Source organism: Corvus kubaryi, unplaced genomic scaffold (genome assembly GCF_017639235.1).
Source record: "Corvus kubaryi isolate FWS band 111438036 unplaced genomic scaffold, C.kubaryi_AGA036_p1.0 split1-65, whole genome shotgun sequence".
Lineage (NCBI taxonomy): Eukaryota > Metazoa > Chordata > Aves > Passeriformes > Corvidae > Corvus > Corvus kubaryi.
The window spans coordinates 2,894,560-2,919,658 of record NW_024582080.1 but is presented as its reverse complement, the minus strand read 5'-3'; the positions used below and the strand labels follow the sequence as shown (position 1 = coordinate 2,919,658).

Sequence of the window (25,099 nt, the reverse complement as noted above, 5' to 3'; positions counted from 1 at the left end):
ATTAAGTATTGTGAATAAGAGTTAAAAAGTATTATTTGGTTTTGGTCTGTGAATTAGATGCAAACTGAAAGGATTGAGGAAGCCTAATCTTAGTTGGTTCTCCCTGCAGCTGGCTCTGAGCTGAAGGCACTGCAGCACATTGTGTTCCTTTGAACAGCAAATAACTTGGGAGAGTGGGTAGTGGCTGCTGATTTGTGTGTAGCCCTTTCACACATAGGCACGTGCAGTAATGGTGCAATGATAAGTCACTGTCTATTCTGCTTCATAAGTACATAAAGATCGACCCTGGGGTAGCTTTTTTGAGTGGAGACTTGTGTATACCATGGAGACAAGACATCAGCTGTCCAACTGTAAAGACAGTCAGCACCATTTTGTTGTGTAGCCAGTATCTCCTGATTGAGATAAACAGTCAACATAGCTGGTTATTAGTTATAAATATATCTAACTAGATACTGGTAGGAGATATATATGCTCTCATTTAAGTGAGGAATATATTTGTCCAGGTGAAATTTGTTTGTTGGGCAAAATACCTAATACTTTGACGTTCTGAATTGCTGCATGATGCTAGAAATCTACTGCTGTAGATGTGTGATTCTGCAGCATTGCAGCTGTTCTTGCTATTCAGTGCTGGGGAGGATTCTGGTATGTACCAGTATTAATCCATCAAATGATCTCATTATTTTTAAGTTTCCAATAACAGCAGAAGTCTGTAGGGACTGTAGGATTTTTGGAAAGCTTTTTGGGTTTGTAGTTTTTCTTTTTTTAAGAATACATATACCTTCATGTTTTCTGCCCAGATGCTTGGCAGCCCAGAAGCACTTTGGTTCAATTGGAACGTTGTAGTTAACTGGACGTTCTCTTTTTAAAATTTATTTCTGGTTGAATTTATTTTTTAAAAATCAGAGATACATTGCATATAAAGTCATAGGAGGCTGGCTTTCGAAATTTATGACCTGAAGGATGTTTGTATTTGTTCATGGTGCAGGTTAGAATTGAGCAGGTGATTGTTGCTGAGCCAGGAGCAGTTTTACTGTACAAGATTTCTAATTTGCTCAAGTTCTACCACCATACAATCAGGTATGCAAAATGACAAGGTATGTTAAAAATGCCTTTTTTCCCTAGTTGTATATGTAACAATCTGCTAAGAAGAGTACTTCTGTTGCTTAGTTGTTGCTCTGCACTATAACATCAGGAAGAAACACATGTGATAACAAGCAGAAACCATTTACCCATTGCCATTCCTCAGTTCATATCAAAACTGCTTTGGAGTATAGCATCAATTTGCCACAATAACTATTTCTTTATTGTTCTGTGTACATTCAAATAGTATACAGAAAAACTCTACAAAGCATTTAAGATAACAAAGTCAAGTTCCCTTTGAGGAAATGTTATTAAAGGAAATTACTTCTGGGTTTTTTTTGTTTGTTTGTTTGTTTTTGTTTTGTTTGAACAATTGTGTTTTGATAACTTTTTGATAACTTTTTTTTCCTAATTATGCACTTCCATATCTCAGTGTTGAAGATGCACTGATCACCTTCCAAGCTTCCAGATGCCACCAGGAATAAAGGAACTGAAGAGAAGCCAGAGCTGCTAATTTATATATAATTTATATATTGTGGCATATGTTGTAGTTCATGTTGGTTAGAAAGAGCAGCAGCAGAAAAATCTTCCTCCACAGCCCTGGACTGAACTGCTGAGAATTGGAAACATTAATATTACTACTTGAGCTTCTCCGTCTAAAATATTTTAGATGTCAGGCAGACTGGGATAAGTGGTTCTTGGGCACCTCCCACCTTATTTAAAATCCTCAATTGTGATGGCAGGTCTATAGTAGAACACATATAAGAGCTATTCCTAATTTTATTGTCCAAAAATCCTAAAAGATTTTGGTGTCATTTTTCTGTCTCCAAAGTTAGATTTTCCCTGTGGTTATAAAGCTTGATGCAATTGAAAATGTGATGTTAAAATGGAAAGTCTTAGTCAGTCTTATCTGTTGGTCTCTGTCCTGTTAACAACACAATGTTTAAAGACCACTGAAGTACCTTCTACCAGCTGAGTAGTTTCCTTTGTATAGAGAAGGTGCACCTCACTAATGAAGGGAAAAAGCAGTTTGAGAAATGATCTCTTAAATGCAAGATTACAATCTGAAAATCGAGATACAGGTTTAGTCCTGTTATGACACAATGAATTTTCACTGCCAGTTTGTAGCTTAAAAGTGCAATTCCTATAGACAGAGGGAGGATGTATCTGTGAGAGGAGCATGGTCCTGTAGTGCCATTTAAGGGGCATGTGGTGTCTGTGCTGAGTGATAGTTTAACCCTTGGAACAGCAAGGCATGAATTCTTACATTTTTGGAGATGCCTAGTATCCCAGTGAAGAAAGGAGAGAGGTAATGCTATCCCTAGCAGGCAGTATGATAGAATATTGTTAACTCTTTTTGTTACATAATTTCTTTTCTATAACAGAAGTAGATTTATAGCATAATAAAGCAAAAACCCAGTACTCTACAAAAAAGTTGGTGCAAGTTTGATAGCCTGTATTTAATATCTGCTTAATGAAATACTTGATGGTGCTTGTTCTTACAGTCAACTTATCGCTCAGCCATTATGGAGAACTGTTCCCTGTAATTGTTTGCTATAAATTTTCAACTTTGAAAATAATCTTATTTGAAATGATATTTAAATATCTGACTAGCATGTTGTTCCCCCTTTAGATTTGTTAAATAATCTTAATTTTGCTTTCAGTGGTATTGTAGGAAACAGTGCAGCCACACTGTTGACAACAATAGAAGAAATGCATTTGTTGAGCAAGAAAATATTCTTTAATAGCCTGAGTCTTCACGCAAGTAAACTAATGGACAAGGTTTGTTTCAAAATTGTACAGCTTTCATGTTTCAAGACATGTTTCTTTTTCCCTTTGTCTAGTAAGACTACCAGGTAAATAGCTGTTTTATATGTCAGCTTTTCCTGAAGCTGAAGTCTTGTGTTTTCTGTATTTTAGTTATGGACCTACATTACAAACTTGCTGTTTATATTTTTATTCTATTCATAGTGGGAGGTTTGTGGATACATGGCTAAAATCCTGCTGTTAGCAGTATTTTTCTGCAGAGCAGTTTACATATTTTTAAAATCTACAAGAAGCAACAAAATAGGAAATTTTCTTAAGTGTAATAGAGCAAAGTCAGGCAATTGAGCTGTATAGTTTGTATTAATGCATCATCAGATCAGTAGTTAATTGTGCATCGTTCCTTTTTTGAAGTTGCAATGTATATCCCAAAATGGTAAGCTAAGTAAAAACAAAATTCGGGCTTTTCTGTCTATTATAAAAATAGTTTTACCGCATGAACATTGCTGTAACATTTGTAAATGCATTTCTAAATTATTTAACCTTCACCAAAAAAAAAAAGCCTCCCTGAAAAAATATGTTATTTTCCAGAAACTATTCTTTGTGCAAAGACTTATAATTTGCTGGCCACTCAGTCAGGTTTTCTGAGTTTTGTCAGTATTGTTCTGTGGTCCTGAATGAGTTGTCTCATTCAGCACAGCCTGTCTGGACCTAATTTCCTGTCTTTCTGCAGGGGCTGGGGAATGCCTTTCTCAAAGAAGCAGGTGTTCCTCCTGTTCTCTCCCAGATATCCCAGTGATTCATTTCAGTGGTTTCGTTTGTTCACTGGGTTGCTCCTTAGCTGCTACCACACACAGTCTATACTTCTGAAGTTCACTTAATGCATTGTTCCTGTGGGGTACTTCCATTTGAATGCGGTGTCGTATCAATAATAGTTCCTTTGCTATTAATGCTTCTTCAAGGATCAGCTAAAGCTGAGTTCCTCAAACATGCAACGGGCAAGGACAACGTTAATTTTGCCAAAAAAACGTTTTATTTACTAGTATGTAAGCTAAAATGAAATATCTGTGTACGTTTTCCTAACGTGAAAAGAAATCAGTGATGTACCTTAGCAAAAATGTATGACTGCTCTTTGCTTACAAAGTGCTCAAGGAAAGACATTTTCTTGGCTTGAAAACATCTCTGTATTCATTTCTTTTCTGTTTATTTATCCTGTTGGGTATTACATCTGTACTCAAACAGGATCCATCATGATTTCCCTACTCACAGGAAAATCAGTTGTAACTCACTGTCTTTGCAGTTTTGTTTTGGGTGATACACTGTTTTCAGTTTGGAAATGTGTAGAATTCAGAAGAAGAATGATAAAGGAATTATGGTCCCCTAGTTCATAGTGTGTGTTCTTTCTATTGTCATTATGGGAAGGTTGTGTAGTTCTCTTTGCCCCCTTAGTTCCCCTTCCCTCAGCCCCCAGTCTGGATGTAACCAGTTCTTGATGCTGTCATTGTTTTATAAAGTAGTCAAATTTTCTTTTACTGGCCTTAAATGAAGGCAGTGATTGCGCTGCCACCTTCAGTGGTGTTTTATTACAAGTAATGAATGGCATACCGAGCCTACTATGTAATGGGAAAAGATCATAATATTGCTCTTTCTCATAAACACATTTATAAATTAAGTCTGAAACGTTGACAATATTACATTGTCTATGTGCCCTATGAAGCTCTTTCCTCAGAATATAATTGAGGTCAAAAGCTTTAAGAGATTTAGAGGACTGTTAGATGTATGGGTAACAAAGGCTCCCACAATTATTTATTAATCTGCTTCAGGAGTTAACAGTGAGATAACTCTATATCTGAGAAGAAATCTTACTGTTCTAATGTGTAGTTTTTGTAACTGAGTTTTAGGTAGTCCTCTGTAGCACCTTATATTATTACCCTTTGTGAGTGGATTACTGAATTGATAGAATGATGTCTTATCTCTTCATGACTGAAATTAGTTTTGCTTCATAAAAAACTACAAAATTTATAGGCTGATTACCCTCAGAGAGACATTAGTTTCCATCCGATAAAGACCTTTTTTTAATCATAAATTTAATTCTCTTGTTACTTAGTTTTTTGCGTGTTAGTATACAGATAAGCAGGTTTTATGCCTTTTCATTTGTCTTTGTAAATTTAGTAGTGAATGCCACAATGCATTTACATTTTGAAGAAACTGAAGGTTGCTTTTTACCATCCTTTTTTTTAATGTGCGTTCAGACCAAAACTGTGTATATGTAATAGTAGGATTTTCTTCACATCCCAGCCTTTTTACCAGCTTTTTGCCAGCTATGTATGCACTGCAACTGCTTCCAGATTTTTTTTTTATTTTCAGAGAAGATTAAACCCCTGGAAGATGGACCCTTTGTGCTTACATAGGCAATTGCAAAGGCTTCATCGCTGTTCCTGTTGTGCAGATAGAGAATATTCACTGGGAAATTTAGTAAATTACTTTTCACTTGAACAATCTGGAAATAGTGGTTTCTTATTTCAGTTTAGATTATGCATCTTAAGGCATTGATAAGCCTGTTTCAAAGAATATCAACTGTCCAATACTTTGATTAAAATATGATTCTTAAGGCAATTTGAATAACTTTGGAAATCGATTAAAATGCAAATGGATGTTCTTAAGTAAAAATACTTTTATTTCTATAGATTTAAATGCCTCTTCTGTTTAGATTATTGGAAAGTGGTGAATGGCCTGTCAGGTCGACAGTTTTAATGATCGTCACTTCCTCAGTATCATCTCTTGTTGCTGATAATTTGCTTTTTTAATATCTACATTCTATGTAGTAGTTGATAGACCAGAATATGATTTAAGCAAATCTTTCACTTAAATATAGCTAGTTGGGAACATATTTTAGACAAAGCAGGTTTCATTAAATACGCTAACTCCTCAAGATCCCATCCTTGGGATGTAGACAAATGACAGGATGGTAATTTGATGTCCTCATCACCATAGACAATTTCATTCCCTAGATTATTGATTATCCTGAGTTGAGCATTGTCTTCACTCTGCCTGGGATTTAATTTTGAAGGCACAATGGGAAACTGAGACTTCAGGCTGTTCTTTCTAGGACAAGAAAATAGCTTCCTCTTCATATCTATTTTTGAGAAGAGTCCCACATTACATAAGGAGTGTCACAAGTGTGGAGGTGTATGGAAGCTTTTAGGCAGTCTTAGATCAGGATTTTCCCTCTTGGTTGTCAAGCCATCGGTGTAAATGATAGAGGGAAATCCCTGGTTACTTCAGAATACTTACTGCTTTGCCCAGAAGCACTTTGCTCTGAACTTTTTTTTCATTACATAAGAAAACCTCAAGCATCCTGGTTGTAAAATAGTCAGCAGCTCTCAACTTCAAGCTGTTTGTTCTGAGAAAGCTTTTTTTATGGTGTTCTCACTTAGACTTCTCAGGTAGCTCTGTTTGAGCTGAAATCCAAGTGACAGAAATGTTCAGCAGACTGCTGGAAAGCAAGTCCATTGTTATCAAAGAAATGCAGTACACCAGGGAGTCTCTTTGGCTCTGACACTTCTTGAAACCTGTCAAGAAGCTTGGTAGCAGAGTTGTTGCAAAGCCAGTTTGTTTTTAGGGTTTAAAATGCCATTCATGACTTTGAGATTCTTGGGCTGCTGTAGGGCTCAATGTTGTCATCCTACAGAAGCTGTGCATCACCAGCCACCTCCTGTGTCACTGAAGGTTTGGTGCATCAGTTCTTACTGCAGACACTGTCTCTCCTTTGCCTTGTTGGCTCTTACCCTTCAGAGGCAGTGTTGGGCAGTCTTGCCAGCACTTTCTAGCTCTGGTAGGAATTGATGTGTTCTGGTTCTTGGTTGAACCAATGCTTGTTGACCAGGATTGGTGTCCTTATGCTGAAAAAAATGTGTTTGTATTTGTTGCTTTTTAGCTTTTTTGGACCCAGCCATGGGTCTACCAATCGTGCTAGTAAAGTGGATCAGAATTATTGTTACAATCCTTATGCATCCTTTTACATGTTTCTTTTCACTGTGTGCTTAAAAATCAAATATTTAGGAATTCAGGATTCTGCTTGTGTCACTCATTGTCTGCCCGTTACAGATGACCATTTTACAGGTGATTATAAATCCAGGAGAAAATAGTGAATGAAAATAATTGTCAGAACAGCAGAAACGGTTCCAATGAAACTGGGAGTAAAGTTCAAAGTACTTAATGGACCAGAGTGGATGGACTGCTCTTTCAGCCATCTCAATATGGAAGTTGTTTAATATCATGAGTGCATTGGTGAGGCATTTAACAAGTGTGTTAGATGTCAGCATGTTTTATTGGACCAGCTGTTAAATTAGGAGAGTGGGAATTTTCAAACCCACATGTCCTTCCTCTGGCTTCACTAGTGTTCCAGAACAATTATTAAAGGAAAGAATAATTGTGAACATTTAATAAAATGGTATGAGAGTTATCATAAGGGCACTAGAGAAAGATTGCGCCAAACTCCAGTCATCTGCTGTCTGAGCTGTTAGAAGACTATTAGTAGAGTATCCCAAATTAAGTTTTGGGATTATTATTCCTTAATGCTGTTCTTTTTAGAGTAGATGTATGCAAATTAAATGCTGTGATTGCATTTTATTTTAAGTTTGTCTGTAAGAGAGATATTAAAATGTTGCATGGGAATAATTGTAAACTTGTCCTGCATAATTTGATTCCTGCCAGAATGAAACCTATTAGGTTTCTGGGAAATCAGATGTGGGGCAGATTGAATAAGACTGATTATTGTTGTCGTGATCTGAATGCTGTTGTGCTTTTAGATGGATCCATGGGAACAAAGCAAAACTAGTTATCTTTTCTTCCAAGACGAACTTGATAGCTGAAAAGATAAGCATGCCGTTAGGCATTCTACTTTGTTGACCGCTGTAGGATCCTAATAGGACCAGAAAATCTTGAAACAGCTTCTCTGGTAGACATGCACTCAGGTTCCTTGGAGTGCTGGTGAATATTGTCTCATCTGAGGAGAATGGGCTTCTTCAGTTGATGCTGCTCAGTGTTAATTGACAGCATAAAAAATTCGTAACATTTTTACAAGGTTCCACTCTGTAGTACTTTGGATCTGGCCCCTGCCGGTGGGGGTTTTTAAGAGGCTATATTTAAAGCTGATTAGGTTCTTATAAAAGCCACTAGCCTTCCATTTGTTACTCATAAGTAGGGCTTTCTCTGTGGAATTCTGTGTTTTAAATTACCATCTTGTTTTATTTGGTAGTAGTATCACGGAATTAAAGAATGGATGAGTTCAGCAGGAAACTCTAGAAACCATCTAGTCCAACCATCTTGCTCATGATACAGTGTCAGCTAGAGTAGGTTGCCCAGGACTTGCTCCAGCTGGGGTTTCAATGCCACCAAGGACAGAGACTCCAAAACCTCACTGTGCAACTGTCTCCAGTGCTTGACTAACCTCACAGTTAAAATTGTTTTCTTGTGCCTTAATCTGTGCCCATTGCCTCTTGACCTGTTACTGGACACCACTGAGAAGAGTCTGTCTCTGTCTTCATCCCTCACTTCACATATTTATAACAGCCCCCCTGAGCCTTCTCCAGGAAGAACACAGCCTCTCCTTGTGTAGGAGGTATTCCATTCCCTTCATGAACATTGTAACTGTTAACTGTCTAATGTTCAAGTAGCATAGTATATAAAGTTCTGATCGACTGTACAGTATTTTCAGAAGAAAATCTGCCCTTTTTTAAAATGTAACCTTTTTTGTAAATGAGAAAGGGAAACAGCATACATGTACATGCTTCTTGATTGTTGATACTGCCTTTTGTTTTTTCTGTGTTTTCCTTTGCTGTTTGTAAAATTCTATAAAACATCCTTTGAGCTACTTGCTGTCGTAGACAGAGAAACTTGCTCTAGATTATATGTTTGGAGGGAGATTGCTGGCTTAGTATCTGTTCCCCACTGATAATTACGCAGAAAAGAAGAAAAAACTTTTTGTACTAAAGCTTATGTACAGCTTTCAGTATCCATTTCATAATTCATTTCAATTTTATATATTGGATTTTAAAAATGGGTAGTTTCTTGGGTTTTTTTGAAGGGCTGAAGAACTGTTTGACATCATTTCTGTATGACTGAACTGGTAGTTAAAACCAGTTAGATACTTAATACTGTGATAGAGTATGTTTTAATGCAGTTGAACTCACTGCTGCAGAACTTCCCTAATGATGTTTTAGTTAGCTGCTGTCTAGCTTGCATCTGAAAGAGGTACTTCAAAAGTAGAGCTCAGCATGTATTTGAAACCTATTTTTCTGGAAATAGGATCAATTATAATGATCTCTTAGTGCATGTAAAACATTCAGGGAATCAATTATTTTTTTATTAGAATAGTGATTATTGTTCATGAGTTGGAGTCTCTAGGTTCCTCTATAAATTTCAAGTGTGTGTTTTTAAATTTTCTTTTCCAATTCTGAAAAAAAAAGCCCTCACTTTGTATTCATGTGTCAAAAGTTTGAATTTTCCAAATTAATATAGCACTACTTTGATTCTCGTTCCACTTACTGATAATTTTGTCTCTATTGCAATAGTCAGGAATTTCAGAATAACCCAAATAAAATCTAGTGATCTAAATCTTTTTTCCTTGCCATATTTTCTTCTTCCGTTGCTCTTACTAGGAGACAGTGGACTGTAAAGGAACAGACTAAGTGCAAGATGAAGCTAATTTAAGAGCTTCTGAGCACTAGCTACTTCAGGAGACAAAAATTCTGTGCAAAGCAGCCTGAAGTTGTCATTGCCATGATCTGTGTGTGTGCTGGAAGTAAAAACTCCATCAAACTCTAGTCTCAAAGTAACCCCAAAATATCCCTGAACATGGTTCAGTTCAAGTCTGAGAACAGTGTGTTCAGGACACAATCAATACGCCTAATAATAACAAGAAACAAGAAGAAAGTCATTCAGTGCTGTAAACACCAGTAAACTTTACTACTGATCAGCACTCAGTGCCTCTTTTCGAATTTCTGTTACTTCATCGCTAGAATGTTTGTTTCATGCTTTCAAGACCACGTGGGCTGAACAACTTTTCTCTGAACCTATTAGATTTAGTTTTCCCTTAGTTGCTTGAGTTCAGTATACTCTCTCTTGGAAAGTGAGAATAGAGGAACACTTTATATTCAGAAGGATGAAAAAGGTTTTCATTAAATCTGTCTTGGTAACAGTGCGGGGCCATGTATGGTATCTCAAATGTTTCGAAACACGAAGTATGAAAGTTCGGCCTGGTTTCAAAGAGGGAGAGATGGGTTTTTTTCTTTCTTTGCTGGCATGTTCATCAGGTATAGATTCATTTCCAGAAAGCTCTGTAATGTTATGCTCTGGATATGTTTGTTGTGCTCTCCTTGGTTTCTTTGGCCATCAGCCTGTGCCCCTTGGATTTTTATTTTTTTTTATCTTAAAGATTCAGACATCCTTATTACTATGCTATTTATCAGTATTTCTCATTTGGGAAGCTATGGAACATGTTGCCCATGACTTGGAGCCACCCAAAGCTGCTGCCTTTTCTTTTGAGCTGGAGTCTTAAGGGCACTGCAGAAGTGCATGCTGCATTGCTCTGCTGTGGCCAGGTACCCTGACTGAGACACATGGGCCGGTCCCATCCAAACTTACTGCTCCCTACCTCCTTCTGGAGACATTATGCCTTTAAGTCTTAACTTACTGTGTATTGCTGAGGGTCTCCTGACTCCCACACGATCCAGCCACATCTGTCTTTGCCCTTGGATGGGCAGAAGAGAGGAAGGTGGGAAGTAGATTTTTGGCAGAAGGAAATGAGGTTGTAGTAAGGGTTTGGAGGCAACAGGAAGACAGTTTGAGGCAGCATTGGAGACAAAAAGATGAAGCTGTGCGTGGAGTGGAACCTAAGAAATGTGTGTTGGGAAAAAGAAGTGCTAGATTTTTCTATAAACATTTTATAAAGTGTTTAATGAGTATTTGCCTGTTACAAAGAAAGGGCTAAATAGAGTATGTGAGCCTGGGTTAAAAATAGCACAGAATTTCAGTCCATTTCAGAGGATCCAGTTTTCATAATTTGATGTGGAAACTACATTTTTTTTCTCTAATATACACAAAATTTCCTCCTTTGTTTTTTAAACATCTACATTACCAGCTTCTTACCTTTGGCATAAGCCTGCATTTCAGTTTGTGCAGTCTCATTGCAGTTCATGTAGGTTTACTTGAGTTAGCTTGTGTCCAGTTCATTTGTGTACTGGCAATTGAAGTACAAGATTGCTGGAGATTAAAACTGTTGCATTTGTGACTACAGCTCTCAGACTTAGCATTGTGGGCTGTGCAGCCTTGTCATGAACTGCTGCAGTAAGGCTCTCATTTCCCAGAGCTCTGCATGCACTAGATTCTGAAGTGTTTACAGGAGGTCCTGCTCAAAGTGAACTCAGTGGTGCCAACAAGGTGGCTATTCTTTGGCACCTAATCTAGTAAATGTACTTTTTTCCAGTACCAAAACCGGTAATGTTTGGGACTCTCCAGATGGTAAAATAGGCATAGTCTGAATGAAAGGAGAAATTCAATGTTCAGTTGCTTATTTTGCACTGAATGAGATGGTTATGCTGAAAGTTGCAGGCAGTTATTGTCTGAAATGTGCTAGATTTCTCCAGTGTCAGATTAAAGTTGTTCTCTGCATGCCTGCATGTAATTTTGTTATTAGCTGGTTGCATTTGTGCTAACAGACTGTATGGTGTTTGCTGTAAATGAAATTAATAAAAAACCCCACAAACAGATAATCTTGTTCTTCAGGTTGAGCTCCCACCTCCTGATCTTGGCCCAAGCTCTGCTCTAAATCAGACACTTAACTTGCTACGGGAGGTTCTGGCATCTCATGACTCATCTGTTATTCCACTGGATGCCCGTCAGGCTGACTTTGTGCAGGTACAAGAATGTTTGTCTGCTTTATGTGTGTGAAGAGGAGGGAGAGGGGCAAAAAAAGAATGTGTAAGTTAGTTTCAGTGCACAAAAGATAGATGGAACATTAATCTTTTTGTCTCCCATTTTGGAGCTCTCTATCAAACCCGAGTTTGTAATGTGAACAAGAGGGTGACTAACAAAATGGATAATTACAGTTGAGTATGGAGTGCTACTCTTAACACAGTATCTAAATTCTGTTATCCAATTACTACTCCATTAAGTAAACACACCCTCAAGATTGCACAATTACCAATTATCTAATCTGGGTTATTCTTCCTCCTGCTAGGCTGGAATCTGTTCTTCTCAGGTTTTTATACTTTACCCATCACTGTGGTAGGTGATCACCTGCTGACAAATCCAGTAGAAAACTGCTTTCACAGTTGGAAACTCTCATTCCTCTTTATTGTGCTTTGGGGAATAAATACGTGATAGAGACAGAATGAGGTTAGAAGCCTCGTGTGACATGATTTCCTTCCTCTCCTCCCTCTTCTCTGTTTGCTATTTTAGGTTCTGTCTTGTGTGCTAGATCCGTTGTTGCAGATGTGTACTGTGTCTGCTAGTAATTTGGGCACAGCTGATATGGCAACCTTCATGGTAAATTCACTTTACACGATGAGGACTACTTTGGCGCTCTTTGAATTCACTGACAAACGTCTAGAAATGTTGCAGTTTCAGGTAAGCTTTAGCAGCCCCGAAAGAAAATGAACTTTTTACTGATTTTTGCACACTGTAAGTTGTGATGTGCACATATTTATCTTAAAATCAACCCAAAGCCAACATTATCAAAATCGGGAAGATGGGATAAGAGGGCTTCTTGTTGGAGACCATAAGCAGATAGCATCTTTCATTTTAAACAGACAAAAAATGATTAAAATACTTGGGTTTGTTTCGTTCAGTTGCAGATAAACCCAGATCAGTGAACATTTTCATCATCCTAATCATTCTAATATTTATCTGCAAACTATGAGAAGAAGCAAATGGAAATTGAAAGCTCAGTCAAATGGCTGACTGTATTCCATCATATAATTAGCACTAGATCATCATCTATTTTGTACTAGAATATAGTGTAGTTGAAGTTACAGCTTCAGTCCTGCTTTCTGCCTGTCTTTTCTCATTTGTTTGGTTTCCCCTCACATCCCAGGCTAGTAATTCATATGTGGTACAATTTTGAAATGGAAGTGAAAATTCAGAAACGGTTGACTTACAAAAACTTGGGCACTTCCCATTTATATTTTACTTCATGAATATGCCTGCAATGTATCTCAGGAGAGCTTTTGGAGCTGGGGGACTTGAAAAAGGTCACAGCTTCTTATTTTAAGGGATCAGCAAGGATTGTCTGTGAGCCATTTTTCACTTTCTGCTCCTAATCAGAATTTCTAGCACCTTTTAGCTCTGAAACAAACAGACAACCTCACCAAACTGTCTGAGGTATTTCTAATTTCTATTATCAGAGTTCCTTTCATAGGAAATGCTGCAATTGATTTACTCTTCAGAAAAGCAGTAGAGCTGAAGCTTACACATTTAATACCATTTACTTTCTTCAAACATTTTACAAATGCAGGAACAGACTGAAAAAAAACCCTTTAAGATTATACATAAGTAGGTTATTCAAGTGGAGTTAGAATGGCATATTTATTGCGAGAAACATTTTTCATAGAAAAAGAATTCACTAAGAGAGTTAAAAACTCCAAATTGAAATATTAAGATTTCCCTCCTGATTTAAAAAGGAAAGTGTGTTCTTCTAAACAGTTATAGGAAGCAAAAAGATGAACTCTTTATGTATCAGAAAAAGTCTTACATTTTAGGAGACTTTTATGTGTTGCAATTTTTTTTCTTTTCTTTAGGATTGGAAGAAAAAAAAAGTTAGGTAGTTATCTGTAAAAATGAAGTAATAGTGCATATATACCCAAATGCCTTTCTGAGACTGCTCAAACTGAAAACTGGTTGCTGCTGCTGTGACTGGATTAAGGGATTAGGTTTTCCTGCAAAGTGAAGATTATATTAAGAATGTAAAATACTCTTACAACTTTTTTTGTATGAAGATAATTAAAACAAAATGGATAACTGTAATTTCATTGTCTATTGTTCTTTCAGTTAACTTTTTTCAAATGCATGTTTATCAGTATTGAATTTAAAATCAATTCTGAGTATGATTTAGTTTATTTTCCTTACAAAAGACTGTCTCCTGTTTATTGTAAAACTGCCATGTTATTGTCAGTATTTTCAGTAAGTGGTGAATGATTTTTATCACACATTTTCAAAGAATTATAGCAAAATAAAATTATGTAGGAATTTTTAAGATCAAGGCTATAATCTTCATTTTTGGTGGTGTTGTATTTACAAATACAAAAAAAATAGGTTCTTTTATTAGTCAGACCTGAAAGAACTCTCTGCATTTTTATTATTGGTTCCTTGTAATATGAAAAATGTGAATGGATAAAATAATTATGCTGTACATATTTGTAATATTTCCTTGTTTGTTGATCACTCTCCTTATTTGTGTTTTTTTCTTCTTGTGTTTCTAGACCTTTTAACCCCAGAACTCGTTACATTTAATATTCTCACACACTCTTTATAAATACCTTATGCTTAACATTTCAGATTGAAGCTCATTTAGATACACTCATAAATGAGCAAGCTTCCTACGTGCTAACGAGAGCTGGTCTGAGTTACATTTATAACGCTCTGCAGCAGCACAAGCCAGAGCAGGTGAGCTTACAGAATTTAAGTGTTGAGGGGGTACCACACACTTGCCAACTAGTAGAATTTTGGCACTAATGTTTTTGCAAATTAGGCTCCCTCTGAAAGCAAAGATTCAGTAATGTCTGTTGGTTTTTCACATGGGACCAGGACTATTAGACAAAGGCAGCTTGCAACTACAGATTCCCCCTGCACTGTGTGTTCAGCAGGCCTAGCAGGGTTGGTGTGCAGCAGTCCTGTACTGCTTGTCTGGTGCATACCAGCACTTCCATGGTGCCTAGAACATACTAGACCTGCTGTGTATGTACACAGCATTCATCTTCTTCATTGCTTCCGGTAGCACCCGCATGGAGTCCATAGATAGCTGCATGCATTTGGTAATTGCTGCTTTTTTCTTTAGTGGAAAACTGGCAGATGAGTTTAGTAGTAGTTTGAGAGAGTTTCTTCTTTCGTCCTTACTTGTTGCTGTAGCTATTCTAGTACCAAGACAGTGAGATTCTCAAAGTGAAAACTTGAGATTTCTTAGAGGAGCTGAAAACTGGAATTCAGAGCTCACGCTCTCCCTTTCTTGTGAAGCACAGTTGCAATGTGGTAGGTGTTAATACAGCCCTTCTTCCCTTCAGCTGTGCCTGTGTCCTTTTGTGATCTTTTGTAGAAGTGAAAAACAGTGTTTTCTGGAGGAAGCGAACTCTATTGGAGAGCTTTATGTTGTTTCTTCAGCTAATAATTTTGCATAAAGTGCCCAAACGCAACAGACTTTTAAGTGTAAAGATGAATAAATAAATGTATAAATAATCTGGTTAATAACTCAACTTAGTTTTCTATTCATGAGCCTATCTCCTGTTTTAAAATCAATTTCAAGTGTCTAGGGCAGGTTGTTAATGGAATGTAGCAATTTTCATTTCTGTCTGTGCAGCTGCCTGGCTGCAGAGGTGATGTCGCAGAATTTTCTATGGGTCTAAGCAGCATTTGTGCATGGTATTGCCATACCAGCACAGAAGGCTTACTGGGAAACAGGTCTGAATTCTTCACAGTCCAAGAACAGATAGAGCAACATTGTTGTCTCTTAAGTCTGGAATGCCAAGGGGATGTAGCCAGTTTGCAGTTCAGTTTTTATTCTAGACCTTGTAGAAGGCTAGTTTTGGCTTTATTTAATAGTGAAGAAGGAAAAAAAGGATTTGAAAGGACATATTAAGAATTCCATATTCTCAGCTTTTCATTTGAGGGAGTGGTAGAATACAAATGAACTGTTAACAGCACTTTAGTACTGAAATGGTTATACAGTTTACAAACACTTAAGATCCTGTAGCAGGACCGAAAAAAAAGTAACTACTGAACTGATTACAGACTTTATTATTTATCTTTTTCTATATGCTAGTATGACCTTTTTTTATCCCTCTGTTTGATTACTGATTCTTAGGGTCCTCTTTCAAATTTGTCAAGTATGGATTCCGTGTCCCTGAAGGTTGCAATGGTAAGCATTTTTAACTTTCATATTATGGTGGTGATGCTGTGACATGGTAAAGAATACTGTTAATTATGTGATTAGAAGATACTCATCTGTAGTAGAAGATATTAATCTAATCTGTCCTACTCTTTAAGAATAGCTGAATTACATGTCTGGGAATATTTTCTTCATTTGTAGTAATTTGACCACTTGAAGTAATAAATACATAAATTATTTCTGAAGGGGTACTAATAGAATATTAGTTTCTAAGCCTTGAGAAGCAGAACTTTACTTACAAGAATGCTGTCCCATGAGTCATCTTAAATTGCTAAAAGCAAATACTTAGCTCTAATTAGTTTTAGTCACCAAAGTTTCTTTTTTTGCCTCTATGCTTTGAAATATAGGTTCTGCCATCATTTATAATCTTTGTCCTAAGGCTTTGATTTTATGCAAATGGTTCAGTTTTACTCAGAAGTTCAATTCTGGGTGTATGTCACAGTTACGTTTTTTTAAGTTGAAAGCTACAATATATTTTAAAGCAAATTATCAGCTGGTATTTTTTCTTAGAGTGTGTGAAGGCTATTTTGCATAGAGATAGCAATATCACAGTTCAGTAGGCAATAATATATAATCTGTCATTCTTCTTGCTTAGCTGAGTTTAGCTTTATTCTAAAAGTTTAACTGTAAAGGCCTGCTCATACAGCAGTATATGTACACACCCATGGAGAAAAAGGGGATTTTAAAAGGGTTTTTAAAAAACTTGTATGTAGAATGCATCCCAATTATGGTAGTGTAGCATATTTTTTTCTGTTCACGTTTTAAACCAGCAGTTCCCAGGCTGGTTGGATGAACAGAGCTCTGGCACAGAGCACTCAGTGGTTTACTGAGATCAGCATGTGTTCTTATTAAAACTTAGGAATTTTGCATTTAAAATATCTTCTGTTTATCATAGTCTTGTAGATTAACAATGAATTTAAAGGCTGCAGCTTGGGGACCTTCTCCTTGAATTACATGTATGCAAGTCTGTTATCTATAGTAGTACATAATAATTTCCCTTGAATAGTTAAGAGAAGAATCCAACTGTTTTATTTTGTTCATTACTTTACTTAACGTCTGCTTCTGTGAACACACTTTAACCAGAATGGAACCAAGTATGCTGAAATCAAACCCACATAAATCCAATCTATCAGCCTAATCTATTGGCTTCTCAGGATTTAAACCAGGGGGAGTACTTGCAGGCAAATTCACTGCCTCCCATTTATGCTTGAAAGTTTTCCAGGTCCCAGCCTTTTAAGCTGTTCATATGCGCTTGCAAATGCGATGCTTACTAGGTCCATACCCCTCGCAGCAAAAGCTCCCTTGCTTTCCAAACAAGGGCAGAAAACCAAAAAAAGTTAATTTGTGAGAGCTGTGACTTCACTATTCATTTTTGCCTATGTTTTATATGGTGGAGGGATGTGGATTTTAGGATTTACCAGCTTGAGAATATATTCATTTAGTGAATGAATGAATAGGAAGGTTGCCATCATTGGATAAACTTACTTAGGGCCTTGTCTTAGTGAATAATTCCAAGGATGGAGATTATACCGTTTTTTTGGATAATCTGTTCAATGTTTGATGACATTCCTGATGAGAATTTTTCTTCTCATTATCTAATCAAAATGGTCCTTAGTGTAATATGTGTTCAATATTCCTTGTGTTTTCACCTGTGAGAAGACCTGGTTTCATCTTCTCAGTAGTCACCCATTTGACCACAGAGTCACAGAATGGTTTGAGTTGGAATGGACCTTAAGGACCATCTTCTTCCAGCCTTCCCGCCATGAGCAGGGACACTTTCCTCTAGACCAGGTTGCTCAAACTCCTATCCAGCCTGGCCTTGAACACTGCCAGGGATGGGGCAGCCACAATATTTCTGATCAATTGTTGAAGACAGGAGTAATGTTTCTTCTTAGAATCAAAGCACTACTCGTTTTATCACTATATTCTGTGGGAGAGGAGAAGTACTCTTAGAAGCAGTTCAAGAAGCCTGAAGTGGGTGATTTGCTCTTTGTTTTTCTTAACATAAGCAATGACTCCCTGCCAAAAAGTAAAAAGAAACATGCAAAAAGAATCAGGCAACATGTCTAACTTGGACAGAGTAGATATCTCTCCAGAGCTGTCTTATATTCCCTCTGCATTGAACAGACTCAGTGTGATCTTCAGTGATGTATAAGTACCTGCACCAGCTGGATAGGAAGCTTAGATGGATAATTATAAAAGCTGGATTCTCATTATTTGCCCTCCACTCATATTCCTCAGAGTCAGGAACAAAATTTTGGAGGCAGAGGTGCTGAAATCAGACATTTGTTTTGGATTATTAAGTTCTGTCTTTTAATGTAATCAGAAGTGTTTTCAGAAATTTGTGATTTTACCTATTTTTGCAGAACAGCAAGGTGTTAATATGTTGATCTCATATTCTCGTAGGCTCAGTTTGATCGCTATCTGTCTGCTCCAGATAGTCTGTTAATGTCCCAGCTGAATTTCCTTCTGAGTGCCACTGTGAAGTAAGTACCTTACCTCTGAATTTCTATTATACCTGAATAATGCTCACAAAGATGAATATGATAAGTTTTAGTGAATCATTATGAGAATTCAAGTTATCAGCTGTGATGATATTTGCGTTGTCCTTTAGGTCACAGTTCAGTTTTGTTCTGACTCTCCTCTTTTGAACAAGCAGTGAGGAGTATGTAATTCTGTAACTTTCTGAAGTAGTTACTCTTGATTTATGAGGCACCATCAAAATGAATTACATTAATCTATTTTGAACATGTTCTGCTGTGTCAGCATTTTTTGTCAACTTAGTTGTATATTGTTTTAGAACTATTTTGTAAGCTTGTCAAAGACAGGTGAAATACATAATTCTCAAGATTTCTTTTATCCCCACTGCTTCGTCAGTTCTAGAATTTTCACCTTTGTTGTCTTCTACTGTAGAATATTGGCATTCTTTCTCATTGAATATTGTGCTGAGATTATTTTACTTTTCACCTAATATATTTTTTTTAAGAGATTTCTTCTTTGAAGTATGAAAGTCAGAACTTTATTATTTATCTCTTACCTTGTTTTTTGGATATAACTGAACCCTAAAGCTAGGGAAAGTGCCACGAATTTCTTTCCAATTAAGTGTGAACCACATGAAGATTTTCTGTAGTACTTAGACAATTATATGTTGGGCTGATCAAAAACTTTCCTTGACATTATTTTTCACACTTTTGCAAAGAATGCAGGTTACAGAATATACCAGAAACTAAGACAAGCACATCACATTTTACATAATGCAATAGTATATTCATTACTAGCACTTCTCCTCGGTGGGATTGTACTACAGCATCTTGCATTTACAAAATGACATATGTCAAGGGAAAAATAATTACTGTTGGGAATCAAATAGAACAGTTCAGTTGGAAGGGACCTACAGTGATCAGCTAGTCCAGCTGCCGGGTTCTCATCCTTCATTTCTCAGGTTCTCCTTATCCAAAGACTTCTAGTGTTACACCATACAGGTGGAGCATGGCTGGGAATGCTGGTGCTTTTCAGCTGGCTTTGGGGGTGTCTGCCAGATTTACCATTCCCACAGCTCAGCTGGCAGAGCTGACCCTGTTGTGGTGGAGCTCTACTCTCTGTGCAGATCAAACAGGGTAGCTTGACCAGTAATGTCAGTGAAACATCACAGCTTCTGCTTCTCAGTGTCAAGGCATTAAATCTGTATTTTAGCTCTTGATATATTTTTTGAATGTAGGTCTATTTTAAAACCATAATAACAGTAAAGGTATTTTGAAAGCCTCAACTTTTCATTGCTAGCACAGAGGCAATTTTAAGAGGTAGACGCCGTGCTACCATAAAGACTCTGTCACTGTGAAATTACTTGAACTAAATCATTCCTTCTGTCAGGTGACCCAAGGTGATGTAGGCAGTCTTAGCTTTATCCCATTGATAAGCTTTTTAAACCTCTCAGCACATTTTAAACCAAATTCATATTACCTTGCAGCAGTGGACAGTTGAGAGGTAAGAGGGAAGCGTTGTGTGAAGGTGATGGCTATAGCTGCTACAGCTCAGTTAACATGCAGAAGTTTATTAACCTGCTATAATCAGTGCTATAGGTCAGATTCTGCTCAGTTAAAACAAAAATAAACAAATAAGTTAACCCATTAGCCTTCAAACACATAGCTTTAAACCCAAGAAATCCTTCTAAAGTTAAAATACCCATTTACAGAGATGCTTGTAGAATCACTGTCTTGATAGTCAATATTTTCAATGGTAAATAAGCCTTGAAAATTCAAAATTTTCTCAAAATTGAAGCAAAACATTTAACCAGTGCTATAATTTTAGTCTCTGGCTGTAGTAGTTGGAATTTTCAATTTTGAAGATATATTCCTTGAAATTAGGTCTTTGGTTCTCAGAATCAGACCACATGCTTTTGATAAAGGACCAGTGTATTACATACTCATTGGCAATATCATTTAACCTCTGCAATTGTGAAGAACATTCCTTCCAACGTTACCAGTGCATGCTTTTGTCTTTCAAATTCCTTCACTCATTTAAAAAGTCTTAAGCTATGTATTCATATGGTTGTTGGTCTTGAAAAGCTCTTTTCATTCGTGTTGGATCACAGAAACTGAATGCTGGAATTACTATTTTTAGCAAGTGCTGCCATTTGTGTTAGTGATAAATGTATCATGTTGTTATGGCAACTGAAATCCTAATGTACTGATTAATGACACTGACATTATTTGATTGAACAACACATGTGATGCTGTTCAGTCCTCTGAATATTTTAACAAACTTTTTTATTTATGCATTTGGTTCAGTAGTTTTACACAAATTCAGTGTGTAATGCTTTCATTAAAAATCATCATGTTGCACTAGCTTAGTGATCCCAGGCTGAGGTCAGAGACAGTTTTCTTACCTGAACACTCTGAATATATTTCCCTTATAATAGAGGGTTTGGATTTGCCATTATAAGGGCAGTCTTTTTTTCAGGTATTCTAATAACCTAGTAATACTGGCAGTTGATGCTGTATATGAAAAAACTGGGTACTGTGTGTCAGAATAAAATGCAGATTTGGTCTTCTAATCTGCTTTCTCATATCTTCTGTTCCTTAATGTTTCCTGTAAAGACAAAGATTTTTGTATTTGATCTTTGAAATTTCATTAACTTGTCAATTCCCAACAGTCTGTGAATTCAGCCGTGATTTTAGTGGATGCAGTTTTGTTTTCTTTGTTTCTCTGCTGCATATTACAGCAGGGCTGAATCTGGGTTTGTGGTTACCTTGGTTTCCTCAGCTTCTGCTGGAGTTCCTCTTGCATGGATTTGGCTGTAAAATAGTTGTAACTGCTGTTTCTAATAGATAAAAACGCATCTGCAACTGTAAACACCATCACCATGATGATTAAACTGATTCAATGAGTAATGTAAAATAAAATTACTAGATTGTCTTAAAAAATTTTTAAACTTTCCAGTTAAATTTAGCGTTCGGTCTGTGTGCATTGTTACTCATTTATCTCCAGAAAAAAACAGGACACAGACTTCATAGCATTGTGGTGTTTTAAATCTCTGACCACTATCACTAGTTTTTGTCTGATTATGGAATCAGGTGCTGTCAAGATATAGCAAATAGAATATATTTGCTAGTCGGAAAAAAAAAAGTGTGTATTTACAAAGGACAGTGAGAATCCACTGGAGGTAGAAGGTAGATCACTAAGTTTATCAGTCTTTTAAAAGATACAGGGGAGCGCAGGTGGGAAACTAATGTACACAAATTAAATCCTTCTATTATTTTTTGCTTGATTGTAGAAATAAAGAAGCTCCTGTCTTGGGTATCAGGTCATATATGTGAGTTTGTCTGTGTGTGATACAGCGAGAGAAAGAAGCCTTTTTTTTTTTAAACTTTGATCTGTTTTCACAGTTGAAGTATAAGGCTTTTTAGTGTAACTAAGACTGATTTTTAATGTGTATTTTTAATGTATATCTTTAATTCCTTGTATGTAGTACAGTTATATTCCCTAAAATTTTCAAATTGTGTTGTTTTGGTTTGGTTTTTAGAGAGCAGATAATAAAACAGTCAACAGAACTGGTCTGCAGAGCTTACAGCGAGTTATATGCAGCTGTGATGGATCCTTCAAATGAATACAAGGATCCAGAAACCATCCTACACAGATCTCCTCATCAAGTTCAGGCACTCCTTTCATAGTCCTGCATCCCCCAGATTTATCAGAATCCATAATTCTGTATTTCTTGAGTATTTGCATTGAATTATTTTTCTGCTTTGAATTTGGATGTGTAATTGCATAGTTAAAATATGTAGGAATGCAGTTTTCTTTAATCTGCTTGGCAGAAGTCTAGTCTTTCCCGTGTCTTTGAATACTTTCAATAGGTCAGAAAATAGAATATAGATTGAAAATTATTTTAATGTTTTTCTCTGATGGAAATGGACCTTGACAATGTGCAATCTCTTTGAAAAAGGAGAAAAGCTTTTTTCCTTGCTGTACATAATCCTTTCAGCTGCAGGCTTAACCAGTGTCTCTTACGACCTCACCAATATTTTTATTTGCTCTATAGTCTGTTCTCTCACTCTTTTTCTCAGCCTGCCATCAGTAAACACTGATAACTGAAATTTTAATACAACTGATACACTTTGAATGACTCATGCATCACTTTTGCAGCTCATAAATCATTTCAGAATACTTGATGCTCTTGCAAAGCCTGTTGATTAAATCTTTGAGGCAAAATTTGTGTGGTTTTTTTGCAATCTATTATCTGGTGTTTTCTGTCAGAAAAATAATTGTTTGAACTACATGCTTGTACATAACCTGGAACTTAATGCTTTAAGTTATTTTTATAATTCTGTTTTACTGGAAGGATTTTGGTTTAGTGCAGTTGTTTCCAGTAGGAATCTTTGTATCACTTGAAATTTGCTGATCTCCTAAGGCTGGGACCAGTAACAATGTAGGTTAGCAAAGTGGTTTGCACAGCAGTATGGCCATTCCTCCCTCACATGTACCTGATTTTTGTTTTGCTTGGTTTTATGTACAGAAAAGGTCCATCTGCTTCAGTACAAGTATTCATTCAGTTCATAATCCACCAAGAGATTTCCATGGTTTGCATGACTTGGGATTTATGTGGGAGAGCTGGAGTGCATCAATGTCCCAGTCTGATGCATAGAAAGCCATAAGTGAAGCTTTCATTTCTCTCCTCCGTTGGTGCAAGCTGAAGGTTCCCTGTGTAGAAGCCCTGATAATATAGAGTTATGATTTGGGAGACTTCTGCTTCCAGGAAAAGAGGAAAATAAAGGGGGCTTCACTCATGGCTTACTATGACACTTGTTCTCTGTTGGGCCTTGTGATAATTTTCTGCAAATTCCTTAAACATAGTTATTTTTTAGGAAAGTGTTGTTCAAGAGAAACCTTAGGAAACAAAAAGTTAGTAAAATGGATTTGTGACTAGGGTTTTGTTTGTTTGTTTTGAAAGGATAATTTAAGCGAACTGTTTTGTTGGAAGCATTTCACTTTTTTTCTTCTCTTTGTTACTGTAGGAGTGCCACGGAGTTATTACAGTCACCTGAGTTTACTCTCACATTATATGTGGCTTATTTTATGTACATCAAGGGGGAGATGAGCAGTCATTCATATTGAATAACTCATTTTACTTTTATTAGTAGTAACAGTGCACATATACTTGGTGGCAGCCAAGTCTGCAGTTTAGTGTATGCTTGCAGAAGAGCAAGACATAAAGAGCAGCAGCAATACGTTTTAGCCTCTTGGAAAACTCATTGCACAAAATGCATTCAGTGCGCTCAGAAAGCAGCTTCTGTGGTAATGCCACAATAAAGCAATAGCTCCTTTTCCAAATGGGAGTAATTTGTTGGTATAGAAAGTGTAAGTGTCCCTGGAGTTCTAGGTCCAGGCATAAATCTTTCTGTAAATATGAATGTTAGATTTATTCTGTTTAAAATCCCTAGACCTGTAAGACAAAAAATTCTAGAAGCTGAAAAAAGCTCTAATGGAAAATTACCAGGTAAGGCTCTTAATATTACTCAGATTTTGCACTGCCATAGTATACATTCAGGCGGCTGTTCCTTGTTTAATAATGTTAATATTGCTTAATATGCCTGTAATTATTATCTAATATATGAAAATTACATCAGTTGTGAAAGGACTATAAGTTAGCTTGAGATGAGACTACTCATAAGAGTGAACTTTTTCCTGAAATAACACTCAACCTCAGTCTCCAAATTCAGTAGTTTGCATGAGGACTAGTCAGAAGTTACTTCCTATCTTTGATTCCACGTAGAGACTTACTCATGATTTTGTCTTCTCTTGGTAAAAATGCAAAAGCAATAGAAGTTGTAATTTAGGAAAATTAAAGTCAATTGCTAATTTTGGTCTGTGAATTAAAGTTGATGACCAATGGTCACAATAAGAAAGGACATCAATAAAACCATTTGATTTACTGACTCTGTCTTCCATGTTGTTATTTCCTCTTGATTGTCTTCCTAGGAGTAGAAAGGAAAGCATGATTAGATTATGACCTGCCTTTTCCATCTTGGCATTTCTGACCCTTTTATTTTATGAATTCCCATTATTTCCACTCTAGGAACCTTGAAGCTGCAGTCCTCTGATTAGCTGGAGGATCCATAAGCATTGCAGTAAATGAAATCTCTCCGGGTGTCAGTACCTGGCCCATTTTCAGACCACCAGTTACTGCATGTTTGTCTTGAGCATCCCATGCCTGAAGAGATGCTCCCATGGCTGGGCTGAGTCAGTCAGCTATTCTGGTGTTGCTCGTTACCACTTTTCCTGGAGGGACGTGGCTTTTCCTGGAGAGAGCAACTCCCCCCTCTTGTGCTGGGCAGCGACTGGGGCAGGTGGGAAAAGAGAGGGGTTTGCACACTGCCCGTAGTAGGCAGCACTCCCTGTGTGTGACACCCTGACAGCCCTGTTCTGAGAACAGATGTGTTGTCTGGTACAAAGAGCACTTTCCTGGGAAGTGGGAGAGCTGGGTTCTGGGCCAAAGGAGTTTGGAATCGACATACCCCATCTTCCTGGCGAGCACCCAGCCTTCTGACTGTTGTGTAGTATGAGATGGGGCAGGTCTGTTTCTTCTCTTTTGAATTTAGC

At 37.0% G+C, this 25,099-nt stretch overlaps 1 protein-coding gene across 2 annotated transcripts in view; it reads left to right on the top strand.

Moving 5' to 3' along the window:
• Nucleotides 1-24,435, top strand: part of COG6 (component of oligomeric golgi complex 6) — a 55,355-nt gene extending 30,920 nt beyond the window's left edge. For both annotated transcript variants that reach the window (XM_042014319.1, XM_042014320.1), the window contains exons 12-19: nt 986-1,077; nt 2,745-2,862; nt 11,632-11,763; nt 12,307-12,474; nt 14,401-14,508; nt 15,920-15,973; nt 18,410-18,489; nt 22,026-24,435. In XM_042014319.1, coding sequence (XP_041870253.1) covers nt 986-1,077; nt 2,745-2,862; nt 11,632-11,763; nt 12,307-12,474; nt 14,401-14,508; nt 15,920-15,973; nt 18,410-18,489; nt 22,026-22,173 — 900 coding nt within the window. In that variant the 3' untranslated portion in view covers nt 22,174-24,435. The remainder of the gene's footprint in view (nt 1-985; nt 1,078-2,744; nt 2,863-11,631; nt 11,764-12,306; nt 12,475-14,400; nt 14,509-15,919; nt 15,974-18,409; nt 18,490-22,025) is intronic.
• Nucleotides 24,436-25,099: the final 664 nt, after the last annotated feature.